Source organism: Gallinula chloropus (genome assembly GCF_964237585.1).
Source record: "Gallinula chloropus genome assembly, chromosome: 17".
NCBI classification, from domain to species: domain Eukaryota; kingdom Metazoa; phylum Chordata; class Aves; order Gruiformes; family Rallidae; genus Gallinula; species Gallinula chloropus.
Genome location: NC_140102.1, coordinates 1161898 through 1184050, shown reverse-complemented (window position 1 = coordinate 1184050; position 22153 = coordinate 1161898). Strand labels below are relative to the sequence as shown.

The 22153-nt window shown below is 52.9% G+C and overlaps 2 protein-coding genes across 3 annotated transcripts in view; both read left to right on the top strand.

Annotated features, from left to right (window-relative positions):
* KIAA1671 overlaps window positions 1-17110 on the top strand; it is a gene marked incomplete at its 5' end in the record, with an annotated part of 59344 nt that extends 42234 nt beyond the window's left edge. Inside the window, 7 exons of the mRNA XM_084271806.1 lie at window positions 5237-5355; window positions 10322-10577; window positions 11696-11870; window positions 12597-12724; window positions 13513-13652; window positions 13801-13883; window positions 14455-17110. Of these exons, the coding sequence (XP_084127932.1) occupies window positions 5237-5355; window positions 10322-10577; window positions 11696-11870; window positions 12597-12724; window positions 13513-13652; window positions 13801-13879 (897 nt within the window). The 3' untranslated portion in view covers window positions 13880-13883; window positions 14455-17110. The remainder of the gene's footprint in view (window positions 1-5236; window positions 5356-10321; window positions 10578-11695; window positions 11871-12596; window positions 12725-13512; window positions 13653-13800; window positions 13884-14454) is intronic.
* A 1352-nt stretch (window positions 17111-18462) lies between these two features.
* On the top strand, window positions 18463-22060 carry CRYBB3 (crystallin beta B3). Of its 2 annotated transcripts, XM_084272239.1 has the most exons (6): window positions 18463-18742; window positions 19520-19599; window positions 20758-20876; window positions 21009-21141; window positions 21256-21398; window positions 21791-22060. In XM_084272239.1, the coding sequence occupies exons 2-6, from the start codon at window positions 19525-19527 to the stop codon at window positions 21954-21956; spliced, it is 636 nt and encodes a 211-aa protein (XP_084128365.1). In that variant the 5' UTR covers window positions 18463-18742; window positions 19520-19524; the 3' UTR covers window positions 21957-22060. The 2 variants fall into 2 exon arrangements, with proteins under 2 accessions (XP_084128365.1, XP_084128364.1); XM_084272238.1 differs by having other exon boundaries at window positions 21009-21398.
* The last annotated feature ends 93 nt before the right edge of the window (window positions 22061-22153 follow it).

The window sequence follows — 22153 nt, the reverse complement described above, 5'->3', positions numbered from 1 at the left end:
CCAAAGTGGATGGTTCAAAGCTTCGCTCCACTCTGCAATTACCTCTTCAGGCTCATTTCATGCCAGCAGATTTTAACTTTGAATTTTTGCACTTCAAGCTGTGGAGTGTCATTCTGGCTGGCTGGTGGCTCCGTCTCTTGCAAACAGAGATATTTTTGAGACTGTCTGTGCAGAGTCTGACTCATGAGATCTCTTTCCCCTGGTGTTCCTCAGATGCCAGGTCTGTATCTCACATCGGTGCAAAAGGGTTTTTCACATCAAGGCGTGCACTCATTCTTAGTTACGGTCAATTTTTGCACTGGTAGGACCAATACTGTGTGTGCATCACTTTCAGGAACGGGAAATTGCAGGAGTAATCAGCCCTGGATTATTGCCAGATCCAGCTTAATTCCAAGGGAGCACTGAGAGGCATAATCATAATGTCTCATTTCAGAAGAGCTGGAGGCAAATCAGGATCTAACTTGGCTGCTTTATTCTATATAAAAATTAAGTTGATTTTCTTTTTTCCTGGCTACGGTTGTAAGAATTGCAAAGTTAAAGATCAAAGCATGGAGAACTGCAGTGTTTCAATACTGGATCCTGACTAGTATTTATTTGATTGATGAGATTTTTCTGTGATTATAGATAAAATTCCTAATTTGGATTTATCTTGAGCACTAAGAAGACACCAGACCCCCCCCTTTTTATTGACTTTTCCTCCAAAATGTCTCTCTTAATGTATCATGAGTATTCTGTTTATTGAGGGAATGGCTGGATCTGGCCTGGGTTCACGTGTTGTACACCTTGCAGCTCTGGTTTCTTCTTGGGAGGGAGGGATGGATCACAGATCCTAGCACAGGTCTGGTGAGTTGTTGATGGGTAGGTGGTAAGGTGAGCTGTCTCTTACAGAAGAGGAGGTTTCTATTCAGAGCATCTCTGTCCTGAAGAGCAATGAGAGCCAAAGCCAGGCCTGTCAGTTCTTCCTCTCACAGGATCTGCTGTCCTGGGGAGCTCATATGTTGAATATATAATTCCCATCCATCCGAAGAAGTGAGCTTTAAGTTAGGGCTGTTTGGGAGCAGGATCTGTGGGAAGGTGTTTCTGCCTTTCTCCTCCCAGCAAGTGGATAAAGTCTGGCCTCGGGGTGCAAGTAAAGCCTGGCTTTGGGGTGCTTTACCGTGCCGCAAGCACTGCCAGGCGATGGGAAGGGTGCTGTCTCCTGCCTTTCAGAGGTGATGTTGGGGCACTGTGTGATCTAATGGGCTTGCAGCAGTCCTGGAATCATCACTTGAGTGCCTCCAGTGCCCCTTTCCCAGCCTGTGTGTGTGTTAAAGCTTTGGGTTTGTACTCCCAGCTCCATCTTCATTCTCCTCTCGACTTGCTGAGTGGTTCTGAGTAACATGTTAGTGCCGGAGTAACGCAGATGTGTCTGCGTGGTCTCCTCTGGGATGCTCGTGTGTAAAAGCATCTCAGCCATAAAGCACAGTCGTGTGTGTGCAGAGCTCTCAGAGAATGGCTGTGATTCTCGCTGGTGTTTAGAAACCCCCCAAAGTTTAATAACAGCTCTGTAGCAGGGTTCATAGCAAGCACTACCCAGAGAGCACCGAGGCTGGAAGGGGATGGAAGTGGAAAAAATCACCCCTCCTCCCCCTCTTTCCAACCCTCCCTTTTTTTTTTTCTGACTTTTCTACTGTTCTGTTTGTTTGAAGTAAGTTTGTAGTTCCTCAGAGTAAATGCTTTGAGAAGGAAGGGAAGGGATGGATTGTTCCCCAGCCCCTCCAGGGTCCTGCTGCCTGGCATTATCTCATTGCCTCAGGTCTTTCTCAAGTGCACAAAGATGATCCTGAAGAGGTTTACAAAGCTAAAACTCATCATCCCTATGCCTGCTAATAACCCCATACTGGAAAGAATAATTGTTCTGGTTTGCTGTCACTTCCTCCTTCAGCATCACCCTCAGTCCCCCCAGGTGACACCTCTTCCTCAAGCTGGGGAGAGCATCTCCTCCACCTCTGCCTGCTCCCTATTTCCATCGCACTTGGATCCTTTTCCCTCTCTGCTTGCTGACCAGTTTATCACCCCCTAGTTTCCTTCTCTGCAGCCAGAGTCTTTGTACAGCTCAGGGCTGAGGAGCAATTTGTAGACCCAACAGCGTGTTTATTTTTCCCAGTGAATCGTTTGGCCTGTTGGAAGGCACAGGTCCAAGAGGTCATCGGGGAGAGCCCCACAGGCCTCTTCCGACATGAGCCGCTTCCTCCAGAAGGAAAATGTGATAACATTATGGGAAAGTGGTTTCCTAGAATCTGGAGCTTCTGGTTGCTTATGAGTGGAGGTTTTAGTGGGCTTTCATAGAGTCGCAGACTGGTCTGGGTTGGAAGGGACCCCAAGGGTCACAGAGCTCCAGCCCAACCTCCAGGCCTGGAGCTACACAAGGTTGCCCAGGGCCCCATCCAACCTGGCCTTGAACACCCCCAGGGATGGGGCACCCACCCCCTCTCTGGGCAGCCTGTTCCAACCCCTCATCACTCTCTCTGTAAAGAATTTCCCCATTATTTAACCCTTCCCTCCTTCAGCTTCACTCCACCCCCCTTGTCCTGCCAGTCTCTGCCCTTTAACAAGCCCATTCCCCTCCTGTTCCTCTGCTCCCCTCAGGGACAGGAAGGCCAAATGTGAGTTCACAATGTCTACAGGCTTAGAAATACTCTTTCTTTTTCAGGCCTGTTTCGGTTTTAGCACAGAAAGTCACTCAGGGTGTTAATTGTGTCATTACAGTTATAAAAGAGCATCTCAAAGTTCAAATTACGTATCTAACATCCGGTGAAGTGCTGCCTGAAGCGCTGGAATGGCCGCTGGTCGGCTTGGCGGCAGTGGAAGCAGTCAAGAGGAGTTACCAGGCTGTCTGTCTGGAGCACTGTGTGTGTCTGTTTGTCTTTCCCCTCGCTGCCATGCTGGGCTTATCTGGGCTGTGCATGTTTTCTCCCTGCAGCCATCACTGTCCTGATAACGCTGCTTTTTAACTGCATTGAGAAGATGTTGTTGATGAAAAGCGGCTCCTCTGCTGCTCCCAGCCCCGTTCCCAGGATTTTTAGAGGGGTTTTTAGCTGGAAATAATGTGAGTGATTGCAAGTAGTGTGGTACATGCTCTGCCTGGAGATGATGTGCTTCAGGGGTAACGTGGTTCTGGCTGTGGGGTTGTCTTCTGCAGGAGCGGTATGTGGCCCCGGGTATGGGCAGGGCTGTGGAGCCAGCTGCTCCCCATGCTGTGCCCACAGAGCCAACTGTGCTGTCTGGAAAGTGGCAAGGTCTGATGATAGTTTGTAATGTGAGACTGGGATTGAAACAAATTCAGAATGAGTGTCAAGTTAGAAAACAAACCCTCATAGCACTGACCTAGTGTGGCCCCTGTACTGGGCACTGGTGAGGCCACACCTCGAGTGCTGGGTCCAGTTGTGGGCTCCTCAGCATCAGAAGGACTCTGAGGTCCTGGAGCGAATCCAGAGAAGGGCAACCAGGCTGGGGAAGGGGCTGGAGGGCAAATCCTCTGAGGACCAGCTGAGGGAGCTGGGGGTGCTGAGCCTGGAGAAGAGGAGGCTGAGGGGAGACCTTCTGAGGGGAGCCCTTCTCCCCACCTCCCCTGCCCTGCCAGGAGGGTGCAGAGAGGTGGGCGATGGTCTCTGCAGCCAGGGGACAGGAGATGGGACAAGGGGCAATAGGCTCAAGCTGCCCCAGGGCAGGGTCAGCTCAGATGGGAGGGAAAATTCTTCCCTGGCAGAGTTGTGGGGCTGTGGCACAGGCTGCCCAGGGAGGGGGCTGAGTCCCCACCCCTGGGTGTGTTTAACAGCCGGGGAGATGAGGTGCTCAGGGATCTGGGTCAGCACAGGATGGGAGCGGTTGGACTCGATGATCTTAAAGGGCTTTTCCAATCTGGTGAGTCTGGGATTCTGTGAAAACAAAAACACAAATCAGGATTTGCCTCAGTTGGTGCCTTTCCCAGCAGTGACTCTGCTTGGCAAGGGTTATGTGGCTGAGTGTCTGCAGGAGGCTGAGCCCAGGAGTGTCAGCATCGCCCCACTGCAAGCCAGCTCTGAGCTGCTGAAGCTGTGCAGGGAATTTGAGGAACCCAAACTGTTTCTCCTGAGTCGAGTAGGAGGAAATGCCACGTGGTTTCTAAGAAATCCAAGATCGTTTCCTTCCTGAAGTGAAATGGGTGGTGGGAGCTTCCATTGGCGGGTCCTAGGTTGGGTTTGGAGGGGTGCAGGTGATGGTTGGGGCTGTTTGTTTGGGGGGGGATTTTTAAAATTGTTTTTAAAGAGAGAAAACTCTTAAGAACAAGTGGGAAACGATGTCATCTGCTGGCAGATGACATCTTCATAAGTGAAGCTGCTGTGGCACAGAAAGCTGTGCTTGTGTTTGTTCAGGATAATGAATGTGGAAGGGCCCAACAATTAATTATCTACACACAATGTATTGTGTCAGTAAGGCTGGAACTTCAGTGTGTAACTGGGTACCGCTGCAGAATGGACGGTGCTGCAGTGCCACAGTCCTTGGTCTGCTCCAAAGGTGGGGTGCAGACCCGCTTCCCCACAGAGGGAAGGGTCCCTGGAGGCACTGGAAGTCCCTGGAAGGGTCCCTGGAGGCACTGGAAGTCCCTGGAATGGTCCCTGGAGGCACTGCTCCCCTCTTTGGGGAGGAGCAGGTTGATGAAATAAAAACACTTGGGAAATGGACACAGAAGAACCACCACAGTCTGTCCTACACTGCACCTAGTGCTAGAACTTCCCATTAATGCACATGGGTTTGTCAGAGGCTTTCTAGGGTCTCTGCTTGTTCCTTTATTCACATGTTCTATTCCAAATTTCTTCCAAAGAAAGAGCTGAGGGGCAGAAAACCCCCATGAAGTCCTTGTATCAATCCCAGGAAAAGAGCAGCAAAGGAGGATGCTCGTCCTGTACGCTCGGGGGGATGAAATCCCCTGCGGCGCTTCTGAGAGCACTGAGTGCCACAAAAGCAGAATAATCTTGGAGCAACACAGAGTTCCTAAAAGCAGGGAGTCAATTCTGGCCTCTAGAGCTGGTTATTCCCATGGGAAAGCAGTGCTGGGTTTATGGAGAATCGCTGATCGAGCTCAGAGCCCATTTCCATCTTCACATTCGCTCCCAGTTCTGTGTTGGCCAGGTTTCACTGGTGGGTTCCAAACTGATCCTTCAAATGAAGTCTCACTCCTGGAGCTGAAGGAAGGCTTTGCATTGCTGTGTTGCAGGACCAGCTGAAGCAGTGCTTCTCCAGGCAGCCGCCGGAGGCGAAGGACACGGACACACTGGTGCAGGAGCCCGACAGCCAGTACGGCACCTGGAACGAGCAGCGGCACAGCGGGGACAGGTAAGGGGGGCAGGTCTCCTCTGCCAGCCAGGGAGCCTTTCCTTACCCTGGCAAAGAGGAGAGGCTGTGGGTTTGGGGCAGGGGAGGGGGTGTGTGGTGTGTGTGCTCAGTGTCAGTGCTGCTCAGTTTCTTTAGGAGTAAAGAAATAGGTGTTTATTGGGCACGAATCAGAGGAAGGGATGGGATTTCAACTCCAGCATCCAGAGAGAATGCAGAACCACAGCCATGACAAAACCTTCTTGGACTGGAGTGGATTCAGCAAGTCCACTGCTATGGGAGACTCGAGTTAGGTGGTGTATTTCAGGTGGAAGATATGGGAGAAGCATGGTTTTGGTCAATAAATACACCAAATGGCTTTGACTAGATTTAACTTAGGCAGTAAACCAGGCTTTTTTATGCTTTGCCTTTCTGTGTTTGTAATTATAATTAGAGATGTGTGTTTTCACATTCAGAAGAGGGGTTGTGTGCTACGTTCTCCAGCTAGAACTGGGGTTCTGGGAAGGTTTTGCTAAGATTGTCTGATGTGTTCCCTCTCAGGTAGGTAAGGAAGCCTCTGATTGTGGTTGTTCAGGGGTCCCTAACAGTCCTGGGATCAGTTTATTTTCTCATGAGCTTGCTCCCTCCCCTCCCCAGAGCTGTGCTGTGGGCAGGCTGAATAGCAAACCCCTTGCACAGGGGTGCATGCTGCTCCAAGGGGTGCTGCTGCACCTCTTCCCCCTGCTTTTCATTATTAAAAGTGTTAATGAAGTACAGCTGGAGCATTCCAGTGTGAGGTCTGTAATTCACACCCACTGTGTAAACCAGAGCCTGCTCTGTGCTGTGGGTGCTGGTGGTGTGGCTGTTCCCTGTCCTAGGCAAAGAGCCTTTTAGCTGCTTGGTTGTTAATGCTGTGCTTGCAGAGATCCTGCAGCAGGCATTAGTGTCAATTATGCTGGTGTGTTCTACACACCAGAACTCTGCCTTATAAATGTTTTATTGCTTATGAAACCCAGGAAGCTTTCAGCTCGGAGTTCAGTGAGCCACACAACGTGCCAACGGTGGCACCCAGGGCTTCTGCAAAATCAACTTTGATTTCAGCACCTTAAGGGCATTTTCTGAAACCGGTTTCTTAACAAAGGTGCTTCTTTCTGCTCCAAACAGGCAGCTTTTGAGGGCTATTGCAGACCTGGAGGATTCTTCTTGGTTAGAAAAGCTCCACTTAAAAATTCTGGTTTATTAAGCCAGCGTTGAGCTCAGCCCCTGTGGCCTGGATGGAGTCTTGTTTCCGCTGTAAAAATGTCCAGGTTTTCCCTTCTTTACAGGAAAATGATGGCTTTAGTTACTGTGTGTGATGACTTACAGGGACTGTTCATCCCTTTGTCACCCTCTTGCTCTGCTTTAGCTTGACTTACGGTCATCGCGGGGCAATTACTGGTGTATCGATTCAGGCACCTGGAGAGGAGTGAGAGCATCTACTTCTGAGTGCCAGGGTTTAGAATGGAAGTCTTCCTGGAACATACTGAATCTGCATTTTGGCTGCTATTTTCTCTTTGAATTCAAAGCCAGGCCAAGCACAGCCATTCTCCCCCTCTTGCCAGGGGTGACCCAGGCACATCTCCGCTGCCACTGCTCGGCCTGAGGCAGGAACCTCCAGGAGACTGGGATAACTCAGCTTTCCTGTTTTGCCTGGCCTGCTTCCCCTCCAGTCCTTATCTCACCAGCTGTAGGCCTGTGGTGTTGCATCCCTCACGTCCCCCACGTGCCCTCACAGCTGGGGTTTGGCCATAAGCTGGACCCACGGCTCTGAGAGCACCAGGCACCCAGAACCATGACATGGGGGTGCCCAGGGAGCAAACGGGGAACCAGCATCACCAATCTGCTGCTGCTGTGTGGCAGCAATTCCCAGTGCCAGGCATTTCCCAGTATTGAGTCATGAGGGGATTATTTTAGCCCCTTTAGCTGTGTTCTGTTCCTGCATCTGTGAAGGAATTAATATTTTCTAAGAGAGGAGGGGAATTTGGGAATCCATCCCCATGACTGCATGGGAATGGGATGAGCATGGCCCTTTGGCTGGATAAGCAAAAGGAGGAAGGATCATTTTCAATCCAAACTTAATCACCATTGGAAGAAGCGTAAGGGATGCTCTTGGCAGGTTGTGGTAGCTCCTTAGGATGGAAGGAGGTGCTTTAATTTGGAGGCATTAATTAGCTGTTTCTTAGCTTATTTAAAAGATATTACTTATTTTTCTGGAGTGCTTTAGGAAGCTTTTCCAAGTTGGCATCATAGAAGATTCTTCCTTTTAGTTCAGGACAGTTTTGACAGAGACAAAGGATTCTCTCCTACCGAGGAGGGGCTGGGTTCCAATGCTGGATCTCTGCAGCTCATTAGGCTTCCACAGTTTGTTGCCACCTTGAAGCTAGACTGCAACAAAGTCTTGGAAAGGAAATCCCTCCTGTAAAAGACGGGACTCTGCCCTTACAGAATATAAAAGGGTGTTGTTAAATGGATGGTATTTGGGTGTGAAGCTCTAGGCAAGCAGCAAGAGCAGCCTTTGGTTCAGAGTCCTCAGCAGTGATGCTGTAAAAACGTGGGTTCCTTTGCTTTTTGACTTCTGATTTCCTGTGATGGAGCAGGACATTCTTTGTGGCCTCTTCACACTGTCCTGCTAAAACCAATCCAAATCCATTGCAATTGAAAGTGGAGGTTGGTCTCAGTTTATGGGATACTTGTGATAACCATTCTGCTGGTACAAAGCCTTCCCCCTGGAGCTCATTAGTACCATTTCTTAATTATCCTGGGGCCTGCTGCTGAAGGAGGGAAGAGGCATTTGCTATCCTTGTGTGCTGGGAACCCTGACTGCAGTGTTCCCTCTGCAGCCTGGAAATTATATCGTGTGCTGCTGCTTGATAGAAAGTGGTTACTCAGCAGCAGAGCCCTGAGTGTTGTCCTCCCAAGGCTGCTATCACTGTGGACTCTGCCAAATAGTGAGGTTTTTTGTTTAAAAAAATGTGTGTTTGTTCAAACATACACCCTTGATTATTCTGTTGTTGTTGTTTTAAACAGTTTTCCTAGATATTTGCTCAGGAAAAGGTGCTTGGTAAAAAAAGACCCTTGTTAAGCAGAGAAAAAAAACCTCAAACTCCTCAAATACTTTAGATACTTGAATTACTGTAGATGCTTTTAACAGGGTAGACAATGGCAGGACAAGGGGAAATGGATTAAAACTAAAGGAAGGAAGGTTTAGATTAGATATTAGGGGGAAGCTCTTTACAGAGAGAGTGGTGAGGGGCTGGAACAGGCTGCCCAGAGAAGGGGTGAGTGCCCCATCCCTGGGGGTGTTCAGGGCCAGGTTGGATGGGGCCCTGGGCAACCTTGTGTAGCTCCAGGCCTGGAGGTTGGTGTCCCTGCCTGTGGCAGGGGGTTGGAGCTCTGTGACCCTTGGGGTCTCTTCCAACCCATGCCATTCTATGATTCTATGATTTATTTTTTAAACTAGAAACTCCTGCAGCTAGGAGCTCCTAGAGCCCTGCTTGGGTACAACCTGCTGCCCTCCTCTCCCTGCAGTTCCTCCCAGCATCACTGGATGGCACCTGGTGGGCAGCACTCCCTGAAACACACCCCAAACTCAGAGCTCACAAGGAAGGGGTTGGTTCTGAGATCCCATCCCACAGCTGCATGGGAAGGTTGGCTTGAGCGTGGGGGGACCATGGCTCATCCCTACACCCACCCCAATCCAGGGGCACCAGCCCAGCCAGTGGAATTTTCTGTGGTGGTTCCCAGTCCTCTCTTGGCCCTTCCCAGTTCCCTTCCCTGCCCAGTTGCTCTTTGCAGGGATTAAGGTGTGTGGGAAGCCAGCGGCTCTGCCTGGCCCCGCAGCACCTCTGTGTGGCTGTGTGCTCCAGAGCCACCCAGCTCCCAGCAGCATCCCAGCCACCCAGGCTGCTCTCCTCTCACATCTCAGCCATCAGTCACTGGGGTGTTTGTGTTCCCTCCCTGGCACAGACCAGGACAGGGAGAGGATCAAATCTAATACGGGTCCAGCAGAGGAGGGGGGATCTCCAGTAGCACCGACAGAGACACTTCCCTCCCTCAGGACACAAAGGGTGCAGGTGGGTTTAATCCCATCTCTGTCACATCCCAAAAAGTTTCAAATCCTCTGCAGCACTGAAGGTGCCTCAGTATCCCTGGAGTCGTGTGAAATGGAAATGGCTCATGGGGGGTGTGAAATAATTAAATTGGTATATTAATGTACATACACATGATATATACTATAGATATATGCATATATCATATAAAAATACACACAAACTATACATTATGTATATTTATACAGATATATTTTAATATATATATCTAAAAAAGCCTCCCCCATGCCCTCCTAGGGAAAAGGTGGGAGCATAAGCCACAGAAGTGTTTGTAATTTTTGCCCCTGAAAGGGCTGCAGGGGAATTTGCTGCTTGTAAAGGCTGTGTGCTGCTTTGTCTGTACACTACACGTAGTTCATATGTATGTAGGTTTGTTTTGGGTGAGCAAGGAGAAGAATCTTTGAGCAGCTTCTGTCTGCCTGAGCACTGCAAACAAGGTATTGCCCCTCATGGTGTTTTCAAGTGGCAAAGCACAGGGTGTGCTGCTGTTCCCTGTCAGATGGGGAAGCTTTTCGGCAGCCTGTTATGTCCCTTTGTCTTGTTTGTGTGTCTGCAGCTGAAGGGGCTTCGTGCTGGGGTAAAAGAAACAAAACCCAGGTAGTAAAAGCATATTACAATCAAATTATTGCAATTATCAGCAGAGTGCATTGTTCAGTACCCCATAAACCCATGACAATGGAGGGATTCACACCCTCCCTGCGGGTCCTGCTGCCTCCGAAGACGCCTCTGTCACTCGGAGCTGTACTTTTGGTGCTACCTCTGTTTATCTGCTGAGTGTGTGACCCAAACAATGCTTGGGTGTGTTCACCCTGGAGTCTCACGGATTGCATCTTCATTTGCAGCTTCGTGCCCGAATCCCCCTCCTCAGAAAATGACGTCATCTCGTCGAGAAAGCAGCCTGCAAGCAGCCGCCCGTCCTCGCTGTCCTCGCAGGCAGAGCCGGCCTCCCTGGCTGACCACCATGACTTCTCAAAAGACCAAAGGAGCACAAGCCTGGACCGTTCCAGCACTGACATGGACTCTACTGATGGGACTGATTTGCCTCCTCCAGGGGACACTTGTCCTGATGGACAGACCACTGATTTCTCATTCATCGACGTAAGTTACTGGCATGGGCAGCAGCAGGTCTCCTCTGTGACAACTCTGCTGTTACCTGCACTAATCACAGCAAAGCAGCATCTTCAGATGCTGTGCTCAATCTTCCTCTGCCTTTTCTTCATCACATTCAACATTCCCACCTGGAAAGTTTAAGGTCAAAGCTGTGATGTTGTTCTGGTACCTGTAACTCTTTGGGTTCAGGGGATTCCCAAAAGCTCTTGGCCTCAGATAATGTCACCAGCAGCAAGAGAATCATGTGTGGTTGCTCTTTTTGGGTCCCAGTCATCTTATTGGCCTTCAGCTGCTTCTAGCTAGCAGGGTTGGCATTCTTAGAACACTCTGGGAATCACAGTTATTTTTTTATTATTTTAGTGAAAATAATTCATGCAGATGAGAGATCCACAGCCAAGAGAGATCAAAGAACCAGCATTGCACCCAGTTAGCCACAGTGTGGCATATCCTCATCATAAATTCTCTTTAATATAGCCATAAGGAACTACAAGAATAATAATCAGGCAAATATGTATATATATAGAGATAGTTGGATTAAACTGAATGGGTTAATGTGGATTTCCTGGAGACAGAGGGATCTCCTGGAAAGAGCCCAGTGGAGACTACAAAGGGGATTAAAGCCCTGGAGCATCTCCCCTGTGAGGAAAGGCTGAGGGAGCTGGGGCTGTTCAGCCTGCAGAGAAGAAGCCTGAGAGGGGATCTGATCAATGAGGATCAATGTCTGAAGGGTGGGACACAGGGGGACATGGGCAGCCTCTGCTCAGTGTCTGTGGGGACAGGACAAGGGGCGATGGGCTCAAGTTGGAGCACAGGGAGTTCCCCCAAATGTGGGGAAGAACTTCTTCCCAGTGAGGGTGAGGGAGCCCTGGGACAGGCTGCCCAGGGGGTGTGGAGTCTCCTTCTCTGGAGAGATTCCAGCCCTGTCTGGACACCAACCTGTGTGCCCTGTCCCAGGGACCCTGCTTGGGCAGGGGGTTGGACCTGATGAGCTCTGGGGGTCCCTTCCCACCTCTGTGATTCTGTGATCAAAGCAGGTTGGGAAGTCGTTATGGAGATGACTTTTATTTCCAGGCTGGCTGAGGCAAAGGCTTTGTTTCTTCTCACAGCAAACAGCGACTCTGGACTCCAGTGCTCTGAAAACCCGCGTGCAGCTCAGCAAGAAGAGACGCCGCCGGGCTCCTGCTTCCCACTCCCTCAGGAGAAGCAGGGGGCTGGAGTTTGAGAACAGATTTTCCTTGACAGAAGAACCAGATAATACCTGGATGTTTAAAGATTCCACAGGTACCCCTCCACTGCCTGAAATAATTAGCTGTCATCCTGTGACAGGGATTTCTGAACTCAGAACATCCTTGAAGTTGTGTCAGGGTTTAACAGCAGCTTCCTTCTCCCAGCTCTGGGTCATCCTCTAAGTGACGTGCTCCCCTCCTTCTGTGGAGTGAGGGCAGCAACCAGACCTACAGCAGAGCTGGGCAAAGGAGAGCTTTGAGGCAATTTCCTTTCATTTCTGGCTGCTGAGTTGAGAGCATTTTGTTCAAAGAGAAAATACTGGATTTAGTAACTGCTGCTGCTGGATGTGTTCTCAGGCACCTGCTTTGTATTAAGCATGTGCTGTTGATCAGAGTAACTCTTAATTGCTCGTATTCTATAGGTACTCATAAATATCCTTTCTAGCATCTGTAAGTGCTACAGGACTAGAGAGACCTAGTTAGGGTCAATCAGCTCCTTCAAATCTTTGCTGCTAGAGATGTGCCCTTCCTGGCCTGGCCTGTTCTTAGGATGCAATAAGGAAACGCTTTGGGTGCTGGAAGTCCTTAGTCAGGGAAGGGGTGTGATGCACACGCTCGTTACAGAGCTGTGTCTGGGGTGTGATGCACACACTGGTTACACCCTGTGGTGTTTTAATGTTGCTCTGCATACATATTTGAATGGAAGGAGAGATCTAAACAAGGCAGAGATACCTGCTGACTAATCTGGGGTGCCCCCCCCCCCCTTTATTTAAACATTTAGAAGAGAAGAAAACTATGCAAGAGGAAGATTCTGATGAGGAAGAAAAGATACAGCCTCCTGTGAGATCATCTTCTGTACCAGCCCAGAGACTTCCCATCTTTCCAGGAATGGACCCCTCTGTTCTCAAGGTGAGCAGGACACAGCAGGCCAGTGCTGAGCCCACTAGTAGCTCTGGGCTCTTGAGGGACAGAGCCAGGAGATTTTGCTGAAGATGCCCATATTGTCTGGGGAAGGGTGGGTGTGATGGGTAGGAAAAACTGTGCTGTTGAAGGGCTGGGGAAGGGGCTGGAGGGCAAATCCTCTGAGGAGCGGCTGAGGGAGCTGGGGGTGTTGAGCCTGGAGAAGAGGAGGCTGAGGGGAGACCTTCTCCCCACCTCCCCTGCCCTGCCAGGAGGGTGCAGAGAGGTGGGCGATGGTCTCTGCAGCCAGGGGACAGGAGCTGGGACAAGGGGCAATGGGCTCAAGCTGCCCCAGGGCAGGGTCAGCTCAGCTGGGAGGGAAAATTCTTCCCTGGCAGAGCTGTGGGGCTGTGGCACAGGCTGCCCAGGGAGGGGCTGAGTCCCCACCCCTGGGGGTGTTTAACAGAGGGGAGATGAGGTGCTCAGGGATCTGGGGCAGCACAGGACAGGGACAGTTGGACTCGGTGATCTTAAAGGGCTTTCCCAGCCTGGTGATGCTGTGATTCCACTGTCATTCTGACTTGTAACTCTTGGCTAGGAATTAAGTGATCTGGAATAAGAATCAGCTTTGCAATAGCAAATGTGCTTCCAAAGCTGCTGAGGCCCAGGAGGAATCCCTTCACATTCCCTTCACACGCTTCAGACACGGCTGTTCTTGTTCTTATGACTCTGAGCGAGTTGGTTTGTGTCCCAGGAAGCACCTCTGAAAGCAGCTCTCCTCTTTGGTTTGTGTTCAGGCCCAACTGCGGAAACGACAGGAAGCCGAGAGTCCCGGAGAAGTGAGTTCTGCTCAGCTGTTCAGACCCCCCAAGCCACAGCTGCAGCTCGGAGCTCCTGGTAGCCGAGTGCTGCCCTCCAGCGTGGAGAAGGAGGACAGGTGAGAGATGCCGGCATCCCTTTTTGGGGGGAAAACCCACTGGGAGCGGGCGTGAGGCTGCAGGGGAGCGGGTGTATTTCTGGGGCTTGTTTCTGTAATGAGTTTCCATAATTAGGGAATAAAGAGAGTGGGTCTTTTTATATCTTAGGTCAGAAGAAAAATCTCCTCAGTGGCTGAAGGAGCTGAAATCAAAGAAGAGACAGAGCCATCACGAGAATCAGGTTTGAAAAGGTACCTTCCCACCGTGCAGGGGCTTGGAGGTGGCAGAAACACACAGGGGAAAGGTTTCCTCTGTGTGTCAGCATGACTCTGTCAGCACAAACACCCACCCAGGCTCACTGGGAATAGAAAGCCATGCTGGGTCACACTGGTGGTACCTGTGCACCCTGTCCTAGGGACCCTGCTTTGGCAGGGGGGTTGGACCCAATGATCTCCAGAGGTCCCTTCCAACCCCTCCAGTTCTCTGGGCCTCTTTTGGGGAGGCTGACACCCCAGGGGGTGGTTTTACCAATTCTCCACAGGCATGGGTGTCTTAATGTCCCTGTGCCTGTTTGTGCTGTGATTTCACAGCACTTCCATCAGGATAGGCAAGCATGCCACCATGTCACTGAGCCTTGCAAGGGTAGCACATGTTTGGGAACACTGTCGGGGTGTCACGCCGTTGGGGTACCCTTCACCATTTAGCACATTAAACCTGACACCTGGAATAGACGTGTGGGGGTTCTCCTGCAGCACACCCTGCCAAGAGCCTCACTGCTTGCCCGTGTGGTAACTCCAGTTGCCTCTCTCTGTTCCTGTCCAGATAACGATTCTAACCAGGAGAAGATAAAGAAGTTTTAACAGAAGCCTTAACTCATCCGAACCTAAAACTCACACGTCATGTTGCTGCTGTTCGCTTCCTGCCTCAACTGCTCTGTGCATGGTGCCTTCCTGTCCGTGGAGAAAGCTGCTTCGTCTTCATACTCAAATACAAAGCTGAACCTGCTCAGGCACTGCAGGGCCGTCGCTTCAGACCTGCCCGAGGAAGAGCTGCTGGTTCCCAGTTGGTGTTTCAGAGAGTCCCAGTGGATTGTAAGAATTCCAGTCGGAATGCTGTGCCCCAGGGACGTCCCCTTGCCATTGAACAAAGACCACGTCCCTGTGTGGGTGCTCAGTGGCTCCCAAGGGTGTTGGATGGGTGTAAGACCAGCCTTTGTGTTTGGTTATGAAAATAACAATCTAAATCAGATTTATCTCTTTTTTTTTTGTTGTTGTCGGTGTTGTTAAGAAATAGTGAGCTCCTCTTGAGAATGACCTTTGTGGAAGGTGAGAGTGGAAGAACAAATGATGTTTACTGCCATACTGAAAAAAGGAAACTTGATTATTTTTTTGTAAAATGTATTTTTGATTGGCTTATATTTACCCCTGATCTGCTGACCTGGCAGATGGGTAGAATTTTTAGATGAACAAAACGTTAACTTTTTGTCACTCTTGAAATGGTATATTCTGTGTTTTGTCAGCATGTGGAATAATTGCTTCATTGGAATGTCTTTCCTAAAAAAGGATCAAGCAATAATGTCAACCAGTTCTCTTTAAAAACAAATAAAACCTATGTAAATACTGTTTTTATAACAAAAAAAAAGGAAGGGAAGAGGGAGGACGTTACACTCATATCAGGGTTCCAGTTAATCGTTGAATGTCACTTTCCTAGCAGCTGGGATAGTCCCACTTCAGATTTTTATCCCTTGATCTGTAAATACCAGGTTTGAGTTTTTATTTTTATGCTGATGTTGTGGGGTGACATAACACCCTCTGCAGGGTCTCCCATGGTTTGCTTTGCTTCTGTTGGGAAGGGCAGTGTCGGGATGGCGCTGCGGAGGCACCTGCTCACGCACGGCACGGGCGTGGTGAGTAGCACGGGCTCCTCCAGCACATCTGTACCTTCGGGTGCAGGCTGAAAGCTTGAGCAGGGTGTCTGTCTGTCCGTCCATGTAAGGCATCCTTCAGTCCTTCCCCAATTAAGTGCTCTTTCCAGTGAACCCTCACGGACGTAGCCCGATGAGGGAGGATGTTCTGTTGGGTCAGTATTCCTTGCGACTCGCCTAGAAAGTAGCGACGTGGAAAACCAGGGTGCTGCCCCGGTGCCCCCCTGGGGTGCTGCACCGGTGCCCCCCCAGGATACTGCCTGGTGCCCCCCTGGGGTGCTGCCCCGGTGCCCCCCTGGGATACTGCCCAGTGCCCCCCCGGGGTGCTGCCTGGTGCCCTCCCGCAGCGCCAGCACCCAGGTTGGACAGCATGGCAGGGGGCTGGAGTGGATTCCACTCCTCGTGTTGTGCTTCCCAGGTCCTGCTGACCGGCTTCTCTAGATATTAAAGATAAAGCACCAGCACTTGAACTCATTCTCCTTTTTCTTGATGTTTTTTTATGATCAGCTTTGGGAAAGCTTGATGGACGTGGGGTTCCCGCAGCGGTGCACCCGCAGACTCCAGCAGAGTGCCCGGCCCGCTGCCACTCAAGCTTGTAGCTGCCAAAACCATGTGCCAATATTTCTCGCAGAGGAGTCCCAGCCAGGTGATTCTTAGTCTCAGTCTGCTGGTAGGAGAGAACAGCAGCATGTCAGGAGACAGGTCCCATCTGCACATCTCTCTCTCTCTCCCGGATTCAGTTCCGATAGCAGTTCCCTGCACTTTACAGAGATGAGATGAATCCGTTTCTCTTCTGTTTAAAAAAAAAGATAATATATATATCTATAAAAAACCCTGTACTTGCTGCTTTGCCCTGTTTCACATCAGAGCTGTTCCCAATCTTAGAGCCCCTTCTGCTTCCCAATCTTAGAGCCCCTTTCTGGATCTCTTCCAGGTGTTCATTCTGGTGGCTTTTCCCCCCTGGGCAACAGACTTCCTCTGGAAGGCTGTTGCTGGACTGTTAACGAGCTCCTCTTAGCTAATTTCAAGATGTTGCACATAATTTCTTCTTCCCTTTCCTTCAGATGCCGGTGGAAAAGGCGACCCTTTCAGATAAGCTTTGCTCCTGTGTCTTTTGGGATGGGTTTTTCTCAGCAGCCCTCAGGTGCTGTCGGCTGGATGCTGGTGGGACCAGCCCTGCGCAGCAGGAGGAGAACGGGTGTTGCTTTCCCTGCTGCTGCTCGGGTGAAGCAGGGCTTGCTCTGAGTGTGTGAGCTACAAGCTGGGTAGCTCCCCCCTGCTCACACCCAGCGGGTTGACAGTGTTGTGTTCCCCAGAGTTGGAGGGTTTACTGGGTTTCAGCATCCCAGGAGTTGTGTCGCTGTGGTGTTCGCTCTGTGGTCGAGGAAGCTGAGGGGGGATTACCACTGGGTTTCCACAAAGCCCTTTGAATGTGTAAGCATTTCCACGTCTGCTTGGACAATGCACTGAAACTTACTGTATTTGGTAGTTTAACCTACTACTGAGAGATGTTTAATGCTTAAATGTCTAATTAAAAAGTATCTTTAGAACGTTGTTGAATGGGAAAGTGTTTTTTCTGCTCTGTTGCTTCTTTATGTTGTACATGGATGAAATAACTACTCATTGGGTTACTGGGGGACGTTGCTCCTCCAGCAAGGAGAGGGCTGTAATGGGTGTTACCTAATTCTGTTTGAATTCCAAGTGATGTTCATTGAAGTTCTACCATGTCCATTGCCTCTTTTATTCTGCTGTTGGTACGAGATGGAAGCGAGCTCTTGGCTTCAGGGAAGCTTTTCCTGGAGCCAGCCTTGGGGCTTCGACTTTGTCCTGGGGTGTTGGAGCAGCGGGAGCCATGGTGGATGGAGACCCTGGCCCCCCCGCAGAGCAGTGCCCTCCTGCCCCCAGCAGCTGCTCACTCACCTCCTGTTGTTCCTGAGAAGCCCTCCCCAGCGGAATGACGATGTCTGGAAGTGGGAGCACACAGCTTGTGGAATTCAGCCATCCCTTTGGGTCACACTGTGGTAGGTACCCTAATTCCTCCTCCCCTTCGAGCTCATCCTTCGGGGATTGGCACAGCCCCTCTGTTCCTGCTCTCACACCCCCTGCTCTGGGTTTCTTCCTTTCTATTCTGTTTGTGGATCCACCTTTTAAAGTCCAATAGTTGGATTTGACGTCACCAACAATGTCTGTTGGTGCTGCAGCAGAGCCCATGGGTCCACCATCCTCCCTGGCTGGTGCATCGTCCTGTGGTGCTGTGGCTGAGCTGGAACGGGATGGGGAGGAGGAGCCCTTCAGGAGTGGCTCTGGTGGGGTACAATACGGCCAAGTGTGGCAGATGGCTCCATCTGGGAGCTGCCATGGACGGGCCAGCCAAACTCTGACCTGTCCCTGGGGAGCAGCTTTTGGGCAATTTTGGTAAATGTTTCGATGTAGTTCTGGTTTTTGAGATGAGATGCTCTAAGAGTGGGTAGAAGACCCTGCCAGAGCACTAGTAGCTGGAGGTGGGTGCAACTGAATGTGGCTTTGTGTTCCCTGGAGCAGGGGGAGTGAAACACTCAGCTTGACATCTGGTGCAGAGGGGCTGCCCCTGCCCACCGTTAGATCGTAAAGGGGGCTCAGCCCCTGTGCAGGGTGCCTGGCTCCCAAGCACTTATTACTCTCCTTGAGGCAGGGAGACAGATGGGGCTCAATGGAGGTAACATTCCCAAAGCCAGAACCCCAACCTGCACCAGCCCTGCTCCCCAACAAGGTCCCAGCAGAGCCCCTGGGTGCCAACACCATCCTCGCATCCTGCGTCCAAGCCCAGTCCAGCTGTAAATATTGTTCCTGGGCTTTTTGCTTTGCGCTGTGCTGGGCTTCTGGGCTGAACCCTCCCACCAACTGCTGATGGGAGAGTTTTCCAGAGAACCTGGCAAGAAGCGGGGGGGGAACGTGCTGATGTGGATTTTCCCCGTTAATCTTCTGCCCATCGAGCGGCACATTTCCAAGGGAGAGCCGGGAGAAATCTGAACGCCGCTCCCACAGCGCCCCGCGAGCCCCCGCTATTGAGATGAGGTCTCATGGATGGAATTCAGTGGACGCAGCTGCTGTATCAGCATCCAAATAATGTGCTGTCCTGGTCAGAAGCGACCCATAAATAGCAGGGCCGCCTGCGCCGGCCGGCAGAGCGGGACCACGCCAGGAGAGGTAGTGGTGGCATTGCTTGGACTGGAAGGGGCTTTAAAAAAGGAGTTGGTGTGTCTGAGTCGAGGTCTCACTAGAGCAGATGTTGTGCTAAGGCTTGGCAAGGAGTGATGCTGCGGGGCTTTGGTTAAGGATGCCAGCCAAACTCTGGTTCTTTTATTCCTCTCCTCTTAACCTCCTGCCAAGCGTGGCAAGAGCAGGCAGGGGAGGCGTGTTCAGATATTGGGGGTTTCCTATTCGAGCAGGAGCTTTGTGTGATGTTCCTGGAGAGCGAGGAAAGGGTCTCGCTGCTGTCCTACCCCCCCCCCCCCCCCCCCAGCTGCTGGGGCCGGATGCCCTGCAGGATGCTGGGCTGTGGGAGAGCTGTCAGATTTACGTTAGTGGGGAAAGATGTCAGCAGCTGGAAGCTGGAACCTGGTGAATTCCTGCTGGATGCAAAGGACAGGCTTTAGACTTGAGTGTAATGAGCAGCTGGGCCGGCTGCCCCGGGTCAGAGAGGGATCCGGTGTCACTTGGAAGATGGATTGGTTCGGGCACGGGCACCCTGGCCCCACGGTGCTGCCTGGGTGAGGATGCAGCAGGGAGAGGAGGCTGGATACCGGAGTGCATCCCTATGCCTGGCCATCCCTGGGGACTTACAGCTCGGGGGCAGCTTCGTGGACATTTGCTACCTGTCCCCCTGCCAGCTTCGGCTTTGGGGGTTCATTACACACCCTGTCATTTAAGGGCTGAACCCTCCCCTAAGAGCCACGTTAACCTCCTGCAATTTGGGTTTTCCAGGCACAATGACCGAGCAGCAAAGTCCTCCCGAGCAGATGGCGACTGGGGAGGGCGCTGGCGAGCGAGGCGGCAATTACAAGGTATACTGGGGCAACTGGTTACGGGCGGGCCGCGGGTGATGCTGTGGGTGACTCTGCGCTGCAGTGCGCGTGCAGCGGGCTGGTACCCGTGTCAAAGCGCTGCTGGTTGTACTGGGAAGCGTGTGGCCTCTGGCTCTCCTCGTGCGGCAGCGCGGTAGTGTCGCCGCTGGGATGAATCGGCTGCTGGGATGGGAGGATTTGCGGCTGCCTGGCAGGAGGAGACGCTGCTCGCCGCGTTTGAGGCTGCCGGGGCCACCCTGCCGCTCCGCTCTGCAGCTGCCGAGCGCTCTGGGCCGGGAGATACAATCCCCTGTCACAGCGGGGCTGTAGGTGCGAGCGGGGAAACTTCCCGGGCGGGCTGGGGGGTTGTTTTTAGGTGGTATTTCTCATGCGCATCGCTGGGGACCGGGGTGGCTCGGCTGCGGGTGTGGCGCGGCTCGGGAGGGCCGGGCAGAGCCGTGTCCGGCGGGGGGCAAAGCGGGGCCGGGAGCTGCTGACCCGCAGGCTGGTACCACCTCCCGCCCTTGCTGCGCCCATCGCTCGGTGTCTGGGGCTGTGCAGCCCGGCTGCTGTGCGGAGCCTGCCGGTCCCTGAAGCGTGTCAGGCATCCCGGGCTCCACTCCCCACCCTGCTCTGGCCCCTGAGCTCCTGCAGCTCAGCCTCGAAGCCCTGCCAGGAGCGGGGGGCCTGGGGAAGCGATAACATCCTGCTCCTGGCACCGTTTAGGGGAAAACACTGAAAACTGAGCTCGTTCCAGGCCAGGGGAATGGATGGATCTGGAGGGAGCAGCGAGAAGGGAAGGACAGGCCATGCCTGAGCTAGGGGCAGAGGACCACAGCCCCCACGCCAGGCACCTGTTTTCAATGCCGTGTTTTGAGCCCATCACAGGTGAAACGTCAGCCTGTGCTTTGCCCAGCAAACGCCTTTGGCCAGTGCCCAGCTGTGGGGCAAAGCCTGGGAGCCGTTGGGGCAGGGGCACGTGGCAGCCCCCAGCTCTGTGTGGGGCTGCTGGGATGGAGGGGGCACAGCTGGAGCGCTTCGCTCTGCAGCCCTTGTGTTTGCCAAGGGGGGTCCTGCACTGGTGTGTGGCACATCCTTCGCCCCCTCCCAGCACTGCTGCAGTGGCAGCTGATGGCATTTTGCCCCCCCCTTCCCTAGATCACAATCTACGAGCTGGAGAATTTCCAGGGGAAGAAGTGTGAGCTGACAGAGGAGCTCCCCAACATCGCCGAGAAAGAGCTGGAGAAGGTGGGCTCCATCCAGGTGGAGTCTGGTCCGTAAGTCTGGGGTGCAGAGCACACGTGAGCCCCGGGGTGGGGATGGGCTGGGAGAACATCCCCTGGTCCCCTTGGAGTCTGGGGGTGCTCCCCCGGCGCAGGGGTCCCCAACGCCCTGGTCGGGTCCCGCAGGTGGCTGGGCTTCGAGCGGCAAGGCTTCGCCGGGGAGCAGTTTGTGCTGGAGAAGGGTGACTACCCACGCTGGGACTCCTGGTCCAACAGCCACAACAGCGACAGCCTCATGTCCATCCGCCCCCTCCAGATAGTGAGTAGCAGCTGCTTCGGGGGGCTCTGCGCCCCCAGGGACGGGCCAGACCGAGGGGACCCCCGTGCTGGGGGCACACGGGGCGGGCAGCCCCTGATGCGGGTTTTCCCCCAGGACAGCCCTGACCACAAGATCCACCTCTTTGAGAACGCGGGTTACACCGGCCGCAAGATGGAGATCGTGGACGACGACGTGCCCAGCCTCTGGGCCCACGGCTTCCAGGACCGTGTGGCCAGCGTCAGGGCCCTGAACGGAACGTAAGGATGGGGGCACCGGGGGCACCCCATGAGGTCCCATCCCGTGGCACTGTGGTACATCCCCCAGGGTGGGCGCAGGGATGCTCTCTGCACCACGATGCCCCTGCCCATCATGTCCCTTGGTCGTCCCCCCCAGCTGCCCCCCCTTTTCCTGGCCCGCAGGGAGTGAGGGGGACAGAGGCAGCAGCACTTGGGCTGCGTGATGGCTCCTTGCCCTGGCCCTCCTCTCTGCCCTGGGCTGTCCAACCCCTCTGCCACCCTGGTATTCCCTTCTCGGGCTGCCGTACAGAGATGCTGCCCTCCCTGGGAAGATAGATGCCTGCTGGGTGGGGGGGGGGGGCTGCAGCTGGGGCTGCCCCCAGCCCTGCTGAGCGCTGCCTCCATCCCCGCAGGTGGGTGGGCTACGAGTACCCCGGGTACCGGGGCCGCCAGCACGTCTTTGAGAAGGGCGAGTACCGGCACTGGAACGAGTGGGACGCCAACCAGCCCCTCATCCAGTCCGTGCGCCGCGTGCGGGACCAGCAGTGGCACCAGCGGGGCTGCTTCGAGAACAGCTGAGGGGCTGCTGCCCGGGCCAGGGGCCGCTGACCTGATGCCCCTCACAGATGCCGTGACCGTGGTGGTTTTTTTGTGCAAAAACCTCAATAAAGCTCTGAGCTGGAGGCTGCCAGGGCCCTGCCTTGTCCGGGGGGGGGGCTGTGACGTGGGGGTGGTGGGATGTGCTGGGGGCTGTGGCAGTGCCCCCAGTAGCTCCT

Coding starts and splice junctions, on each gene's coding strand:
- CRYBB3 (XM_084272238.1), top strand. CDS start 19,525: ATGACCGAGCAGCAAAGTCCTCCCGAGCAGATGGCGACTGGGGAGGGC. Junction 20,877..21,008: donor ATCCAGGTGGAGTCTGGTCC/GTAAGTCTGGGG, acceptor CGGGTCCCGCAG/GTGGCTGGGCTTCGAGCGGC. Junction 21,399..21,790: donor GTCAGGGCCCTGAACGGAAC/GTAAGGATGGGG, acceptor CCATCCCCGCAG/GTGGGTGGGCTACGAGTACC.